The sequence below is a fragment of the Myodes glareolus genome, chromosome 1 (genome assembly GCF_982192425.1).
Source record: "Myodes glareolus chromosome 1, mMyoGla1.1, whole genome shotgun sequence".
Lineage (NCBI taxonomy): Eukaryota > Metazoa > Chordata > Mammalia > Rodentia > Cricetidae > Myodes > Myodes glareolus.
Genome location: NC_142026.1, coordinates 4,851,832 through 4,866,689, shown reverse-complemented (window position 1 = coordinate 4,866,689; position 14,858 = coordinate 4,851,832). Strand labels below are relative to the sequence as shown.

Sequence of the window (14,858 nt, the reverse complement as noted above, 5' to 3'; positions counted from 1 at the left end):
CCCCTTTCAATATTTTAGATTATATGGTGTTGCTTTAATTTTTAGATTCCATTAACTTTCTTGGAGATTCTATTTTTAAAATTTCTTTTGTGGTTGCCAATTACAAAGTAAATAGAACCTGAAGCTTTATGCTTTCTCTGTTTTATTTTGTACCTTCCTGTGTAAGTTTCCTTTCAGCTCTGCTCCTATGGTTTTCAAACTTGGAAAAGAAACACCAGATTTTTCTTAATGACATTAATTAGATAATATGGATATCAAAAAAATCAAGGAAGTCTATTAAGAACAATGTAAGCTCTTAGCCAGAAAAACCTTTCATCCAAAAGGAAAATAGAGACTACAAGATTTCCATTCTGGAAAAAATACAGTTAAAATAAGGTTGCTGAGTTTTCCCAGAAAACCTCTAACGGAAACATTTATGATATATCATTTTATCAATACCTGTGGCTGTAATCTTCAAGGCCCCATTCCAGAGCAGGATGTGGTGAGGGGGACAGCAGTACTTCACTCTCAGCCCACCCATCATTGGGAAGCAATAGGTCTATAAACAAGGAACAAATAAAGCTGTAGTAAACCAGAGGGAGAAGGATTCAGTGCCTACTTTTGTTTCAGTCCATCTCTCAGACACATAAACCAACTTAGAAATCAATAAAGCTTCACCTGGAATGGAAGGTCTCACATGAATGCTCCCTGACTGAGATGACCCATGCCTTCTAGAGTGTATATGCGTGTGACCTACTCACTGGCCACTATGACATATAAATCTCCACCTCTCAACAACCTTTTCTTACCTGTGAAAACCTGCTGCTTAACAATATCCCTGATCTGTAGGAGACTCATAAAACATGTCTTTTATACCTTAATATTTTTATAATTATGGCTTTTTAATGAATACTCTGAAATATAATTTAGGAATTTACCTGAGTGAGAAAAAGTATGAGGAAAAAGCCTTGAGACCCTGTATACTACTCATTGTTTAGACAAAGCATGGGAGAAAGGTCAACCTTTTGTATCTGGGCTGTAAGATCCTGTAAGCAAAAGACTGGAGTCTGAATCTGTGGTTTCCTACTTAACAAAACATGGCATTCTTCTACAGGCTCTTCAGAGTGGAGAAATAACATGTACCCCGATCTTCACTATTATTATTAAGAAACGAGTTCTGATGAGACACTGTGGGTCAGACATTATTCTAATCGTATTGCTCATTCCGAACATTCTTTCATTTATTACAACAAAATGACTATGGATTAGAAGAGCTGTAGATCATATCCTTTTCCCTAAATGGCTCCTGAAAGTCTATTGATAAGTTGCTAGATTGAGCCTCTGTCAGGACTTTAATCAGAACATTCTCCTTCCATCAAGTTGCCACATCTATGACATCTGTCTTTACCTACATGTTTAGTTTTGTGCATTAGTGGCATAAAGTAAGTCCTGCATCACATCTATCCAGTTCCATTTGTTTGTGTGTGACGACAGCTATCTATTGAGCTACCGAGTTGTAATCTATTCATCAACATTTTTCTAGCTAGACTGAAGGGAACTTCTTAGTCTTCTCTTTTGTCTCTTTCAGGATTTTTAGAGTCTTATTATAGCCATCATTTTCATTTTTATTGTATTCCTAGGGTCTAGTGTTTTCCTTAGGAGCAGAGGCAAATCTCATGTTACTTTGGCTCTGTGTACAACATACTCTATTAAACTTTCTTCTCTTGACCCTGGCACCTTTGTTAAACTCTGTACAGGAAAACAAGCGTAGAATTCTAATCTCATACAAATAATGTTTCTGGATTAATTGACTATATGAGTATATTCCTAATACACAGGCACTCACACACATCCCTGTGAATGTTGATAATATATTTCCTAATCACTAAGTTATTGTTCATTAAATGTCCCTCTTTAATAACCATATTATGGCTTTTGTCTTGTGAAGTCCATATAGTCAAGAATAGCAGAGAGATGGGAAAAAAAGTCATGGCTTTAAACAGGATAAGAAATCTATGGCGCTGGTCTGAAATTAGCTCAATATTTGTCCTTTAAATAAAATGTTGTTAAAAATAGCCACACTCCTTTATTTGCACACTTATTGTAGTTGTTTCTGCACTACAATGACCAAGTCGAAAGAGCTTGACGACCCCGCTTCAGATTCTTCTTAAGGGCAATAACAGTGTTGCAGCACTGTACACATGCCCGCCTTCCTGATGGCATTTGATAACATAAAAATGGGCAGTGGCTCACCTGAGCTGTTACCCGAGCTGAAAGTGGAGACAACGCAGGCAGAGAGTAAAGGAGTGGAGGGCACGGGGAGAACGGTCAGACTAGAGGTGGGCTGTGCTGAGGCTCCAGGGACACAGCTTCCCTCCCGCTGCTTTCCTGGAGCACCACACTTCCTCCTCAGGAGGCCCAGCTAACAAGTTTCCAAAACAAATCTGAATTTTCTGTTGTTCCTATTTTATAAATGTTATTCTAAAAATTCTTTTCTGTGTTAACAGCTTGAAGAGAATAAAGAATAAAATGTAGAGCAAACTGTGGGCAGTACGTCCTGCTATTACAGAATGAGATGGAACCCAGTATATCAACTGTGGGCAAACTGTGGGCAGTATGTACGCTATTATAAAATGGGATGGAACCCAGTATGCCAACACGGAGCCTTAAACACACAAAGAAAAGAAAAAGGGGAAGGAGGCCAGTTGATGTTTTAACTGTCCCAGCTTCTCTCCTTACTAGACATTACATTGTGTCAAATTAACCTTGTTCTGCTAAAAGAGGCCCTTTTAAAAGGTTAAGCCCCCATCATAATTCACAAGTCTCTGGCATGTAGCAACTTCTCTGGCTCTGAAACTCAGGGACTCTTGGAACTTCTCAAAGTGCAAAAGGTGACGACTTGAAGAGAAGCAGTGGACATGAGGAGCACAGCATGATACTATTTTAATTCTAGAATGTTCATAAAACCTCTAGGTCGGTTGGCTTTCACGAATAGTAAGCTGATCAGCTGGCCTCTAACTGAAGCTGCCGTGAGTCCACGCTACGCAAAGCTGAGTCTGGGCAACTGGGCGATATGGTACAGACACCCCGGGATCTGATAACAGGCTGACTTTATTTCCTTCAGGCAGACAATGGTTAGTTGCCTAAGAGGCTTATGGTAATGACGTAGCCAATCTCGGTTACTCTCTTAGAGTACCATACTACTCCAATAGTGGGCATTACCAGGAATTTTCTAGTGCAGATGGGAAAGGTCTTAAAGGAGCTGGGATTTTCACACCAGCATGGAAAGTCAAGATAGGAAATGAGGTAGGCACCTGGCAGTGGGTTTTAGTGAGTTTGTTTGTTGTTGCTGCTGCTGTTTCCTTCTCATTGGCATGAGCACTGTTCTATCTGCATCTATGTTTTAGCAGGAAGAGAACATAGAAAAATCTTCCCAGAGATTAGCTGTCATTCTGAAATCAAAGAGCTCACTGTTTCCAATGCAGACGTAAAGCCGAAGGAGCTCTAGGGACGTCTGTGTTCTACAAACAAAGTCTCTTTCTCCCCTGCTTTGTGAACAGAAGAACTGAAAGTCCAAGATCTGTCAAGAACACACAGTTTACTTAAGGTAAGCCAAGACAGACTGGCTTTTTATCTGGTTACAATGTAAAGTTAGCATTCCACAGACACTCTTAGCATCATAGGAAGACTTCATTGGTTCCCAGGGAACAACAGAAGGTAGGGACTTTGCCGTGACTGAGATGAGCCAAAGCCAGGGACAGAAACTGAAGCCAGGCTCCGGGTTTATCAAATATGCATAGTCTTAGGTAAATTATTTATGCTCACAGACCTTCTACATCTCCACCTGTAAAATGAGGCTAATAATATGACACACTTTGAATTTGAATGTAAATTGCTTAACAACATATCAAACAGACAGCAAATACTTAAAATAGAAACCTTTCAGAGGTATCCCTGCCCGCCCTGCCCCCACAACATCTCATTCAGATGAAACAGTCTAATGCTCAAACAATCTCAGGTCCACAAGTTCATTCTGATATAATAACATCAGAGTTTGGAATTTGTTCCTGTGTCACTATAGTTTGGTGACGTCTTACGTGTCTTAAAACACAGGATCGAGGGTAGAATGTTTATTGCACCCACTGAGTAGTAGGTCATGCCACCACTGCATATGAAGCTGTAGAATGTTCAGTGATATGTAGTATGTTCATCATGTGCTATCAATTGTGGAAAAAAAATCTTAGAAATTACCTATGGTACGTTTCATTTTACTTGCATTTTATGTATACATATTTGCACGAAGAGAAGATTTGAAAGATCTACATAAAATGTTATTGATTAGGAGCCATGACAGATAGAGGAATGAGTAATATTAAATTTTCTTTTTAATGCTTTCCTCTAAAATTCGTACAATGAATATGTATGTATTGCTTTTGCAATATAAAAAGTAAAAGCTATTAAAGAAAGAAGAAAGAGGGAGATAAAACAAGTTTCTGGGTGACCTGGAGTGTAAGCTTGAAAGAACAATGAAGAAAATCCAGAAGTCTACTTGAAATGTGATCCATTCCAGTAATAAGAGAGTACGTCATCAGACAACAACAGTCCAGCCGCCATGTCGCTGGCCTCAAGCTGTGCTTTTCCACTACTTGTCACATTCATCTTGGAACCAAGCACAAGGCTGTGAGTCACATCTCGACCACTTTGTGGTTTCATTTAAATCCATGTGATTTTGAAGAGGCTCGGTAACTTTCAATGATAAAAATGATCTTCAAAAACCTCACAGTTTGCCATCTTTGATTCTCTAGCCATGGTTTGTTTTAGACAAAACCCTCCTGTTTGGGGCAGCACGCACAGAAACTGCCACGTCAGCTGGAAGCCTTGCCAGGAATCTGATTCACAAGTTCTGAGTCAACACTCTCACCCACCCTCAGTTCGCATGACTCTGAGTGACAGAGTCTGCACTTTGCCTGATTAACTTGTCTTTGTCCCTGATACCTTTCCCTCTTCTCAGTGAAAAGCCATTTCTGTGTTCTGTGCTCCATTCGAAGAGAATGGAAACGGAGAGACCCTACCTTTCCTTTTATCTCGTGGACTGTAAGTGCCAAACGGATACAACAGACGACCATCACTGCGCCTGGAGGTACTCAGAGCTTCTGGACAGTTCTCAAAACATGGTCTGGAAAGCACCCCACAGTCTGTCGGCTCCTAGGGACAGAAACAAACATTACATTTTAAAAATACATTTCAACTTGGACAATCGAAGCAGAGTGCAGGCATGGATGGTCCTCGTCAGAAGCCCCTTTCCAGTCTCAAGCATGTACATCTTCATTCGGGAGACAGCCCTGTCCTTCCAAACATTTTCAACACAAAATGAAGAGCCTGGACAATGCAGTGTTACGGATTATGAGTGCTGATAGCCAACACAAAAGAGGATTAACTTTATTATTCTTCCCCCCACTTACAACTGCCTTCTTTCAAATTCTCTTCCATCTGGGAGTACAGCTTGTGGCAGTGTCAATACGAGAATACAGTTCATGCCAAGGGTGTTTCTCTGCCAACCAGCTGGTTCCTCTCTCCCTCTGCCACTCTTCCTCCCTCGATAAGTGCATATGCTCTAGGACAAATCGGTACCCAAGCAGTGTTTGTCATCAGAATGCCATGATTGCGTCCTATTGCAGACCCCAGGCTTGGCCAGATGCTAAAGTAAAGAGCTGTGACAGGCCAGGCAGTGGTTCTCCCGAGAGCCTTTTTTCTTCTATATCTTTCCCGTTCAGATTCTGATAGTCTGTAAACAAATCCACAGTTTCCTGCAAACTGCTGCATCCAGAATAACACCCACAAACCATCTTCCCCAGGTGCTGAAGAGGTAACAGGAGGTGGCTGACGACAGAGAACTCGGGCTTTCAAGCGGATTGTGGCATAGCAGGCTGCCTTTCGCTCTTGTTCCTATTATTTGCCTCCCTAACAGATTTCAGGGAAATAAATGATTTGGAAGTCATTTCATAGCTCTTCTCTTGGCCATTTGTGAGAGGCACATGTCACAAACACAGAGCTACTCCCCGAGTTCCCTTCTCCAGGAAAGCATTTGGCTAAAACACAATGCATTTGATTCTACTTTGTCCTCTTTCGTCACAAAAAAAAAAGTCAGTATCTAGCTAAACAAAATATTTGAAGCATTTGCTTCTATTCTGTTCCTAAATAATTAAAATGTTTTCTGCTGCAGAAGGCCATTAGCTTTTGAGGAGGGTTTTTAACGCAGTTCTCTCACGCACAACCATACTACCCTTGGCTGCTGTTGTGCAGGTACAGAGACCAGCCAGTCCTAGCTCAACGCTGGAGCCCAGCAGTCAGGCAGATGTAGGACTCGCCTTGCTTGCATTGCCTTGTGTTTTCACTTCACAAGAACAACGGGAACAAAAACAATTTTTTTCTGCTTTCCTAGCTCTTTGATAAATGACACAATCAATATCCCAACAACTGATCAGTAAGCAGCCTAATTAAAGCATCCAGCCTGTAAAGCAGAGCTGTCGTAGAGGCCTCCATTAGTGTCCTAGCCAATAAAAAATATAATGGATTTTTAAACATGTTCTGCCTCTGTGAAGATGAGATGCAGCAGGGAGGAAAATGTTTTAGGAAAGAGAAAAACAAAACCAGGTCATAACCCATTTTTAAATATCAAGTCTCTAGGCACAAACAGAATCACAATTCAACCTGAAGCTCATCCTTGGAAAATACGCTTCTGTTCAAAATGATTCTGATTCAATCAAGTGCTCATTATGAATTCTTCCTGAGGTTCTCATCAAAACTGTTTACCTATCTTGTACAACTGGGTAATGTGGGGGAAAAATAACAACTTTATATTTTGACTTTTCTTAAGTAGCATCTTCATTTCTTTTCAATATTGGTATAATGTTCCAGCAATTATGCTGGCATTCTTGCCAAATCTAACTAATTGATTTGCCCTGAAGTATGAGCAGTGCTTAAGCCTCCTCTGGGTTATGGATGCTTTTCTATGGACCAGAGGGTACTTGCTGTTCTGTGGGAGAATAGACAGGAAGCCACTGTGCACGGCACACACTACGCACAGCAAATGCCTGACACAGTCAGGCCGATCCAGGAGATCTCGGCTGATTTTGTTAATTAACAAAGATAAGCTGTGTATTAGGCTTCTGTCTGTAAGACTCTTTAATCTTCATGGCTACCACAAAGATTCTCTATAGCTGAGAGTCCAAACACCTGCTCATTTCCCATGGAAAGCATGTAAATATTATGGCAAGAAAATGGATCCTTGTTTCAATGTTCTCAGAAAAATTGCTTCTTGTAACAGTGGTTCCTATTCCTGATTGATTCCCTGGTGAACGATATTAACAAGACACATCTGAGGCTGGGAATGAACTGAAAGGTAACACTTTCTTCGGATGGGATAATGCTGGCCACATTCTACTCTGGACTACGGAATTAAAGATGGAGACATCACAGTAAAGAAAAGTGCTGACGGCAAAGCACCCCAGCTCCATGGGCCAGGGTATCACATCCACCACTGCCATTCACTGCCTTTTAGAGACAGACGTGGAATGGGGGAAGAGGAAAGGTAACGATACCTCTAGTCTATTAAAGACATACTCATTCTTTTCACTTTTTGCTTAATTTGGCCTCTGCATGACTATGGCTCTCTAAGAGTTCCTTTAACAAAGATACCTCAGCTAAGGAAGAAAAACGGAAGGTGCTGCTAAAGGAAGCTATTGTACAAAGATTACAGAGAAGGGGTGACTGAGACCTCCCGTATTCCCTTCTTCACATCACTCTCCAGTAAGTAGGTTCCTCACATCCCAGGATTCTATAGGAAGGACCAAAGTACACCAGACAGGCTCTTTTCTCGTGTTAAGAGCAGAAGATGAGGACATTCAAACTATGTACACAGTGAAGCCATTAAATATTCATGAAGACTCTGTCACTTAGGTAGACACACATGTGGAAAACAAGCTCATTCATTATATATAGTCTTCAGTAATTGGCCAATTTACATTTCTTTAACATCTACAAGGTTATATACAAAGAGTATAGGAGTTACAGTTACTCTCTCCCAATAGTTGATAATATAGCAAAGGAAGAGATGCTCTATCATTTCACTATTTCAAGACCACCCTGTCAAATAAAGTGGATCTCAGATGCAGCTTTTCCATTCATTTAGCAACATTTACTGGGAGCCAATCACATTTGGAGAAATGAAACTCTAACGGTAGATAAAACAGGTACCAGTATCTGTCTTCTATACATCAAGCACTTACATTAGCTGTGTATTTTCATGGTTGGGAAATAGCAAATTGAGGGTGTTAGCACAAGTAAACTGCATATAACACAAGGAGCCCCACTGACAGATATTTTGTTTTATAATCTTTCATTTTTAAAATTTGGTTGAACTTACTATTAACACTAATGTTTGATATCAGTTTTCCAAGTAGTACATCTCTTACTTTATATACAGTTGTAGCATAGAAGCATACTTTGGTCTTAGATACTATCCTAACACGATGATGTATAACTATGATGATAGTTTGTCAATTTGTATGAACCTACTCATTTTTCTGAAGTAATTGTTAGGAACATTTCATACTTAATCTTTTAAAAACCGTTTTAAGATCAGCTTTGCTTATAATTTTGTGTAAATGAAATGTTTTGGTATATCAGCATTTAAGAATTATTTTATACTATTTTTATACTATATTATTTTATATATAAAGTTCATATTTAAGTGGGCACTTTCCATTCTTTTAAAAAGCACAATCAATTATTAAAAAAGAAATCAGACTTACATCTTTTAATAAAATAAAATCAAATGCTCAACAGATCAAACTTTAACTAAGTTATACCTCAGGACAGTATTAGCTATGTGTAGATTATAGGGGAGAATATAGAGATTTAATTATAACATAATAATCTTCACAATAAACACAAGGTACAGGCATTGCTAGCATATCACCAAAAGTTGTATAAAGAAGGATGCTTTTTTAATAAGTCCAGAACCCCTAGGAATTTCTGAACATAAGCCCTAGTAAATGCAGACTGGTGATATCTGATAAATGATTTACTCTATATGCATATTTTCTTACATTTTTATTATATCTAAAATATACAACCACCTGTTTCTTTCATATATCCATCAGAGTATGTCTAGGCCAAACTTTCCCAAGTACAGACTCAATAAATGTCAATCTACCACATGAGTGATTGAGCCTGTATATTCTGGTGACTTCAGGAAAGTAAAGAATGGTCTCACCTCCTGTGGTCTCTCGGGCCTCCTCAGTATCACCAACTGGATCATGCCTCGGATGTTTCCTTCCATGGACATGGATCTCCTCAGTGTTTCCATGGCTTCATGGTTGGACTTGCCCAGAAGAGTTTCCCCATTCACAGCAACCAGCTGATCATTCACTCGCAGTCGGCCATCCTGGGGCAGAGGGGGAAACAGTGTAAGACGAGCAAGCATGGTCATGACAGGTAGCTGTTGGGAGGAAAAGTTCAAGTACGAAGAAGAGAGAGTCAGAAATGTGAACCTTAATTCTTAGGAATGATCGATTTTCAACGGCAGGAAGCGGATCTGGAACTAGTCAGACAGTCACAAACACTAACAATCGTGATTTGTGGGAAAGGAGTTATTTTTAGAAATCTTAGAGCAGAGAGAATCGTAGAGCTCAATAAATATCAATAAAAATGTATTAAAAAAGAAATCTTAGAGTTCTGAGCTGCAATGATTTAGACATGTCTGATATTTTTTTATCTAAATCTCTGTCTGGCAAACACATGAATCTAGCATGCTTCTGCCATTTGTTTTAGTAAATACCCTATGGGGACTCGAGGAACCCGGGTTAAGAAACAAAGGCAGTAGCTATCTCCCACAAGGAGGGTTTGCATTTTCAGGCATGGAAAGATGTGCTTAAAAGCTGTGTGCCCGACAGCATAATGCCTCTCCTAGCTAACACTGCTAGCCTACTGAATGGAGAGAACAGATTCTTCATATAATTTTCTCTACCTCAAGCACAGTCTGACTCATCAACTAGTATTCAGAAGAACACAGATGTGTGCAGTGAAGGACCAATTTATCCTAATACCTCTGGCAGGAAAGCTTGACAAAGGCGGGGGGAGGGGTTCTCAGACTTTTTCCCGGATGTTCTGGATGTTTTCATCTAGTCCTCCTAGAGGAGATGCCATTTACCATTAAAGCACCAGGGACCCCATGTGCGGAGAGTCAGCCCCACTCATCTTCCCATACTCATCCAGAGCCTTCTGTCTGTGAGGTCTCCAGCAGGGGCTGGTAAAATGGGGAGCAGCTCTTCGGGAAGCCCCTTTGGGCAGACCACAGTGCATCTCCCCCCCACTCCCCACCCCGGGAGAACGGTGTTTACCGTGTTTATAGACCGCTGAGTGGAAACTGTCCTATGCTACTTGACATGCAGAAAGTCAGGATCAATATAACTGGGAATCTTGTCCTGCTGCTGATGTTAATACATTTCACAAAAATACAAGTGGGTATGCCCAGTGCTTTACTTTTCCAGAGACTTCTTGCATATCTGCCTACTGTGATCCTCACAGACCCAACAAGTTAAGGAGTTTTTATAAAAGTGTTTTTATAAAATTTTCCACAAAGTAATCAGAATCATGAATTCTAATTCTAATTTGCCCAGGTCTCTATAGCACATTGGACAAGAATCACACAAGCTAAGTTTTGTGAATTTTGGCCCTTCAGCCCCTTTCACTTCATGGCCTCGGCATAGTTGCGCAGTGCTTAACTAAATGCGAAAGAATCCTTGCAGTAAGAGGTAAGTGGGGTAGAAGTTCAAATGAACAGAATATAATGTAAAATTGAAAAAAGAAAAAAAAAAAACCTCCCTGAGAAATGATCAAAACAGGCACACAGTACAGACTGGAAGCCAGTCATTGAGCCTCAGAGAGAAAACCCGTGGGCTGGTTGATAGGCTTGGACAAATGCATGGGCAGATGGCCGGAGGAACTGTTCCCTAAGGAACAGGGAAGGAGAAGGAGTGACAGCTGGTGGTCTAGACATTTAGAGATGTCCTACACATCACCTGGTGGTGAAGTCTTGGCAACACAGGACTGCAGAGGCCACCCAAAGGAGTGCATGCTCACGCAGGAAGAGCACTGAGAGTGTGTAAGATTAGATACAAACTGTTCCAAGGTCTGCCTCATGGGAACTTAATGTCTCCTCCTTCTGGCTTCGGAACTTCACTTAACCTTTCCCCTAATTAGCCAAAAAAGAAATTGCCTCTCTTTCTGCTATCCAATTGTGAATTAGGCACACAAAGAAGAGGATTAAGCCTCTGTGAAATGGTGAGGAGGACCACTGGGCTGATCTTGTCACTGAAATTCTCCTAATGTAGCTGGAAGCTGATGTGCAAATTTTACAGATGAGGAAGAAGGAGAAGGGTTGGATATGGACACTGGCGCTGTTACCCGGAAATGAGCAGTGTAGAGGTCAGTCAACCGGGAGGGCACCCCATCCTCTATGACAGGAAGAGGAGCAATAAATCTGAAGGAATCTGAGAAAGAATTTAATGACTGGGAAGATGCAAGAAGAAAACAGTTGTATAGAAAAGCATACACCAACATCTATTAATATAAAACTATTTCTAGTAGCATTCTAGGTTTCAGGCATCAAGTAGGATATGTTTAATATATTCAAGTCCAAAACAAAAGGCAGGTCAGCTGACTCACCCCAGGGACCCTGGAATTTGTTGTTGTTGTTGAGACATTCACATTTATCACATTTGTCACTAGAGAGTTGTGGTCACAATAAAAATCCACACACTCCTGTTTGTAGGAGTGGCTGTCCTCTCACTATTGGTGTGTGCTTCTTGTTCATAAGATAAATGACGGGTAATTTCATTAATGGTAATGCCAGGAAGACCACATTGTCTTAGCATACCATCACAGAGCTTCAAGCTTAGAAATGTCCTCAGAGGTCATCTGGTCCAACCTCTTCCATTTACAGATGGATAATATAATGCTCCAGGAAGACGAGGCAGCGTTTATCTAACACCAAGTAAGACAAGGTGCTTTCATATGTATTAGGACTGGCTCAGCTGGTTAAGTCAAAGTTGAAAAAAAAAAAACAGAACAGTACAAGTCTTGAATTCACTAATATTTCCTAGGCATGTGAATAATATTTACTCATCTGCAGAGGGGCATTGCTGCACAAAAAACCTTTCAAAAGTGGGGAGAAAATATGCTGTAGGTGTCTGCTGGAAGAGAGCAGTGTTTGAAATCTGGGCGCATACCTGGGATTACAGGAGATGCCCAAGGATGGGAGCAAACTAGAGGCAAAAGAAAGATCTGCTTCCTAACTACATTATCTAAAGACATCATCTAAAGTGAAGTTGCTTGAACACAGAACTTGCTACTCAAAATCAAACATACTCCTGAAAATCATGTATATCTTTTCACTTTGAAATGATTTTCACCAAGGAGATTAGTTTTCCATGGCATTTTTCTGTTACTATTATGTTCAGATAGATATTTGGTCATGAGAGTTAAAACATACAACTTTATATAAGTGAATACAAATATCCAAAGATGCTACTTAGTAATTTTAGCATATCTACTTCATCACAATCTGGGTCAGGCTTGTACTTTTCTAAAGGAATAAAACTTGTGCTTGCAAGTTGCTAAGATGAAGGACACTTGCCATGTAATCTTGGTGACATGAGTTCAGTTCCTGGAACTCACATAAAGATGGAAGGAGAGTATTAAGTACACAAAGTTGTCCTCTGACCTCTACATGTGTGTCATCCCATGTGTGTTTACATATACAGACATCATACACACATGTGCTGTATAATAACAGTAACAATCATAAATAAACAATTTTAGAGACAAAGGAAATCTTCTTTCCGATATTACTGTCAGCAGAACCCTAAGTAAAAAAACCCAGTCCTTACCTTTGGCACAAAAGCAATGCTGAAGGGAGGAAGAAAATGAGAATAACAACCACCAGCGACTTACTCGGGGTACTTTAGCGCCGATATGAAAAGCTTAGATGAGTTATATGTTTCTCTCTTATCTGTGCCTGGGTTTGCTTAGAAAGGCATCAATCCTAAATACTTATCATAAAAGGAGGGGTCAAAAGCTCAGAGACCAGGAGCATGAGCACACACCTGCCTTCTGCAGGGTCTCTGTGAAGCATTTGGAGGGCCTCTGCTAATCATTTCTTCCAATGATCTTCCTACTATATAAGGATGTAAAGATAGAAGATTGGTTATAGTAATTGATTTCAAAAGGATCTTAGCATGGCCAACTCTTCTTACCTCTCATCTCTTTTATTTTCTAAGACAAGATCTCAGCTTGTAGAGAAGGCTGGCCTCACTATGGAACTTACTGTATAATCCAGGCTGGCCTCAAACTCAGCGATCCTGCCTTGACCCTCCAGTGATGAGTGGTGTGGGAAGTCCTTCGGCCAATGTGTTGCTTTCATTGGTTAATGAATAAAGTTAATTTTGCCCAGTGGCTCATCAGAGTAAAGCAAGGCAGAAAATTCAAATAGAGATGTAGAAAGAGAGTAGGTGGAGTCAGTGAGATGTAATGTTGCCACCACTGAAGGAGACTGAGCCTTGTGGTAAAATATAAAATAACAGAAATTGGTTAGTTTAAGATGTAAGAGCTAGCTAGATATGTGCTTAAGCTATAGGCCAAGCAGTGTTTTAAATAATATAGTTTCTGTGTGATTATTTCAAGTCTGAGTGGCAGGGAAATAAACGGGTGGCCTCTGCCAACAGATGAGGATATGTATGAGCTCCTATTGTGCTATTTGGATTCCAAAATCACATTTCTAGAAATTATTAAGGGTACTAAAATATTAATAAAACACCTAATAAGCTTCTATAATGTAGTCATTATGCTTAAACTCTCTCAATACATGAGATAATTGAAACCTTATGATAACAGTATTTTTAAAAAAGAAATGGAAGGGTTGAATGAATTGTTACTAGTCATGTTCTGTGAGAAGATCTGAACAGGTCTGGGTCACTCTGGAGTCTTGTTTTTAGTCCCTCTGCTAATAATCCTTAAACTTTATGGTTTCTTAGATCTCTCTGAGACTCTAATAAAAGTTACAAATCTTAGTCTCATCAGTACCATTTATACCAGGGTTTCTCTGCGATCGCACATTTGGACCAGATAATTCTCCACAACAGGGGCTGTCGTGTGTCGCGCATGATGTTTCATGTGCCTCCTGCAGAACTGCCATGATGTTCAGGGAAACTGTGACCTTCTAGTTCAGCTCCTGGTGCTCAGCTCTTGAAGACCTCCTCTGTTCTGAACTGGTGATGTCACACAGCTCCATGCACTCCCATTAGTCTGCTTTTCTGAAGCCTCCCCATGTAAAGTCATAATGATGCAAAGGAGAGACTAAGAAAGTGCATGCAATGAGGACTCTGTAGAACCTGAGAGAAGCATGGGAGCTAGCTTTCCCAGGAAGAGTTGGCTGCGGCCCAAGGCCAATCCACATTAGTCCAGGGTGTTGAGAGGATTAATCATGACCAGATGTTGGCTCCTGTCTCTGCATGTTTCTAACAGGACCCTGTCTCTTGGGGTATTATCAACACCCAGAGCCCAAGCCCCAAAGTCAAACTTTACAGACTACATTCCCTGGAGCAGAGGACACTCTAGGCAAAGTGGCACCTCTGAACATTAGGACAAGTGTTCCAAATGAATTCTTTTAACGGTTCTAAAATTACTCTATGACAATATCTACCTACTGTAATTTTGAAAATAAACCAATACCTAAGATAAATCGATGTTTGTTATCATTTAGAATGACTTAGAAACAAGAGTCTGAAGGAACACGAACAAACAAAGCACTTTTAAGA

At 40.3% G+C, this 14,858-nt stretch overlaps 1 protein-coding gene across 6 annotated transcripts in view; it reads right to left on the bottom strand.

Annotated features, from left to right (window-relative positions):
- Positions 1-14,858, bottom strand: part of Pard3b (par-3 family cell polarity regulator beta) — a 974,006-nt gene that overhangs the window by 403,825 nt on the left and 555,323 nt on the right. For all 6 annotated transcript variants that reach the window (XM_048458971.3, XM_048458969.3, XM_048458967.3 and 3 more), the window contains 3 exons: positions 9,257-9,427; positions 5,052-5,184; positions 439-538 (listed from right to left, as the gene is read on the bottom strand). In XM_048458971.3, the coding sequence (XP_048314928.3) occupies positions 439-538; positions 5,052-5,184; positions 9,257-9,427 (404 nt within the window). The remainder of the gene's footprint in view (positions 1-438; positions 539-5,051; positions 5,185-9,256; positions 9,428-14,858) is intronic.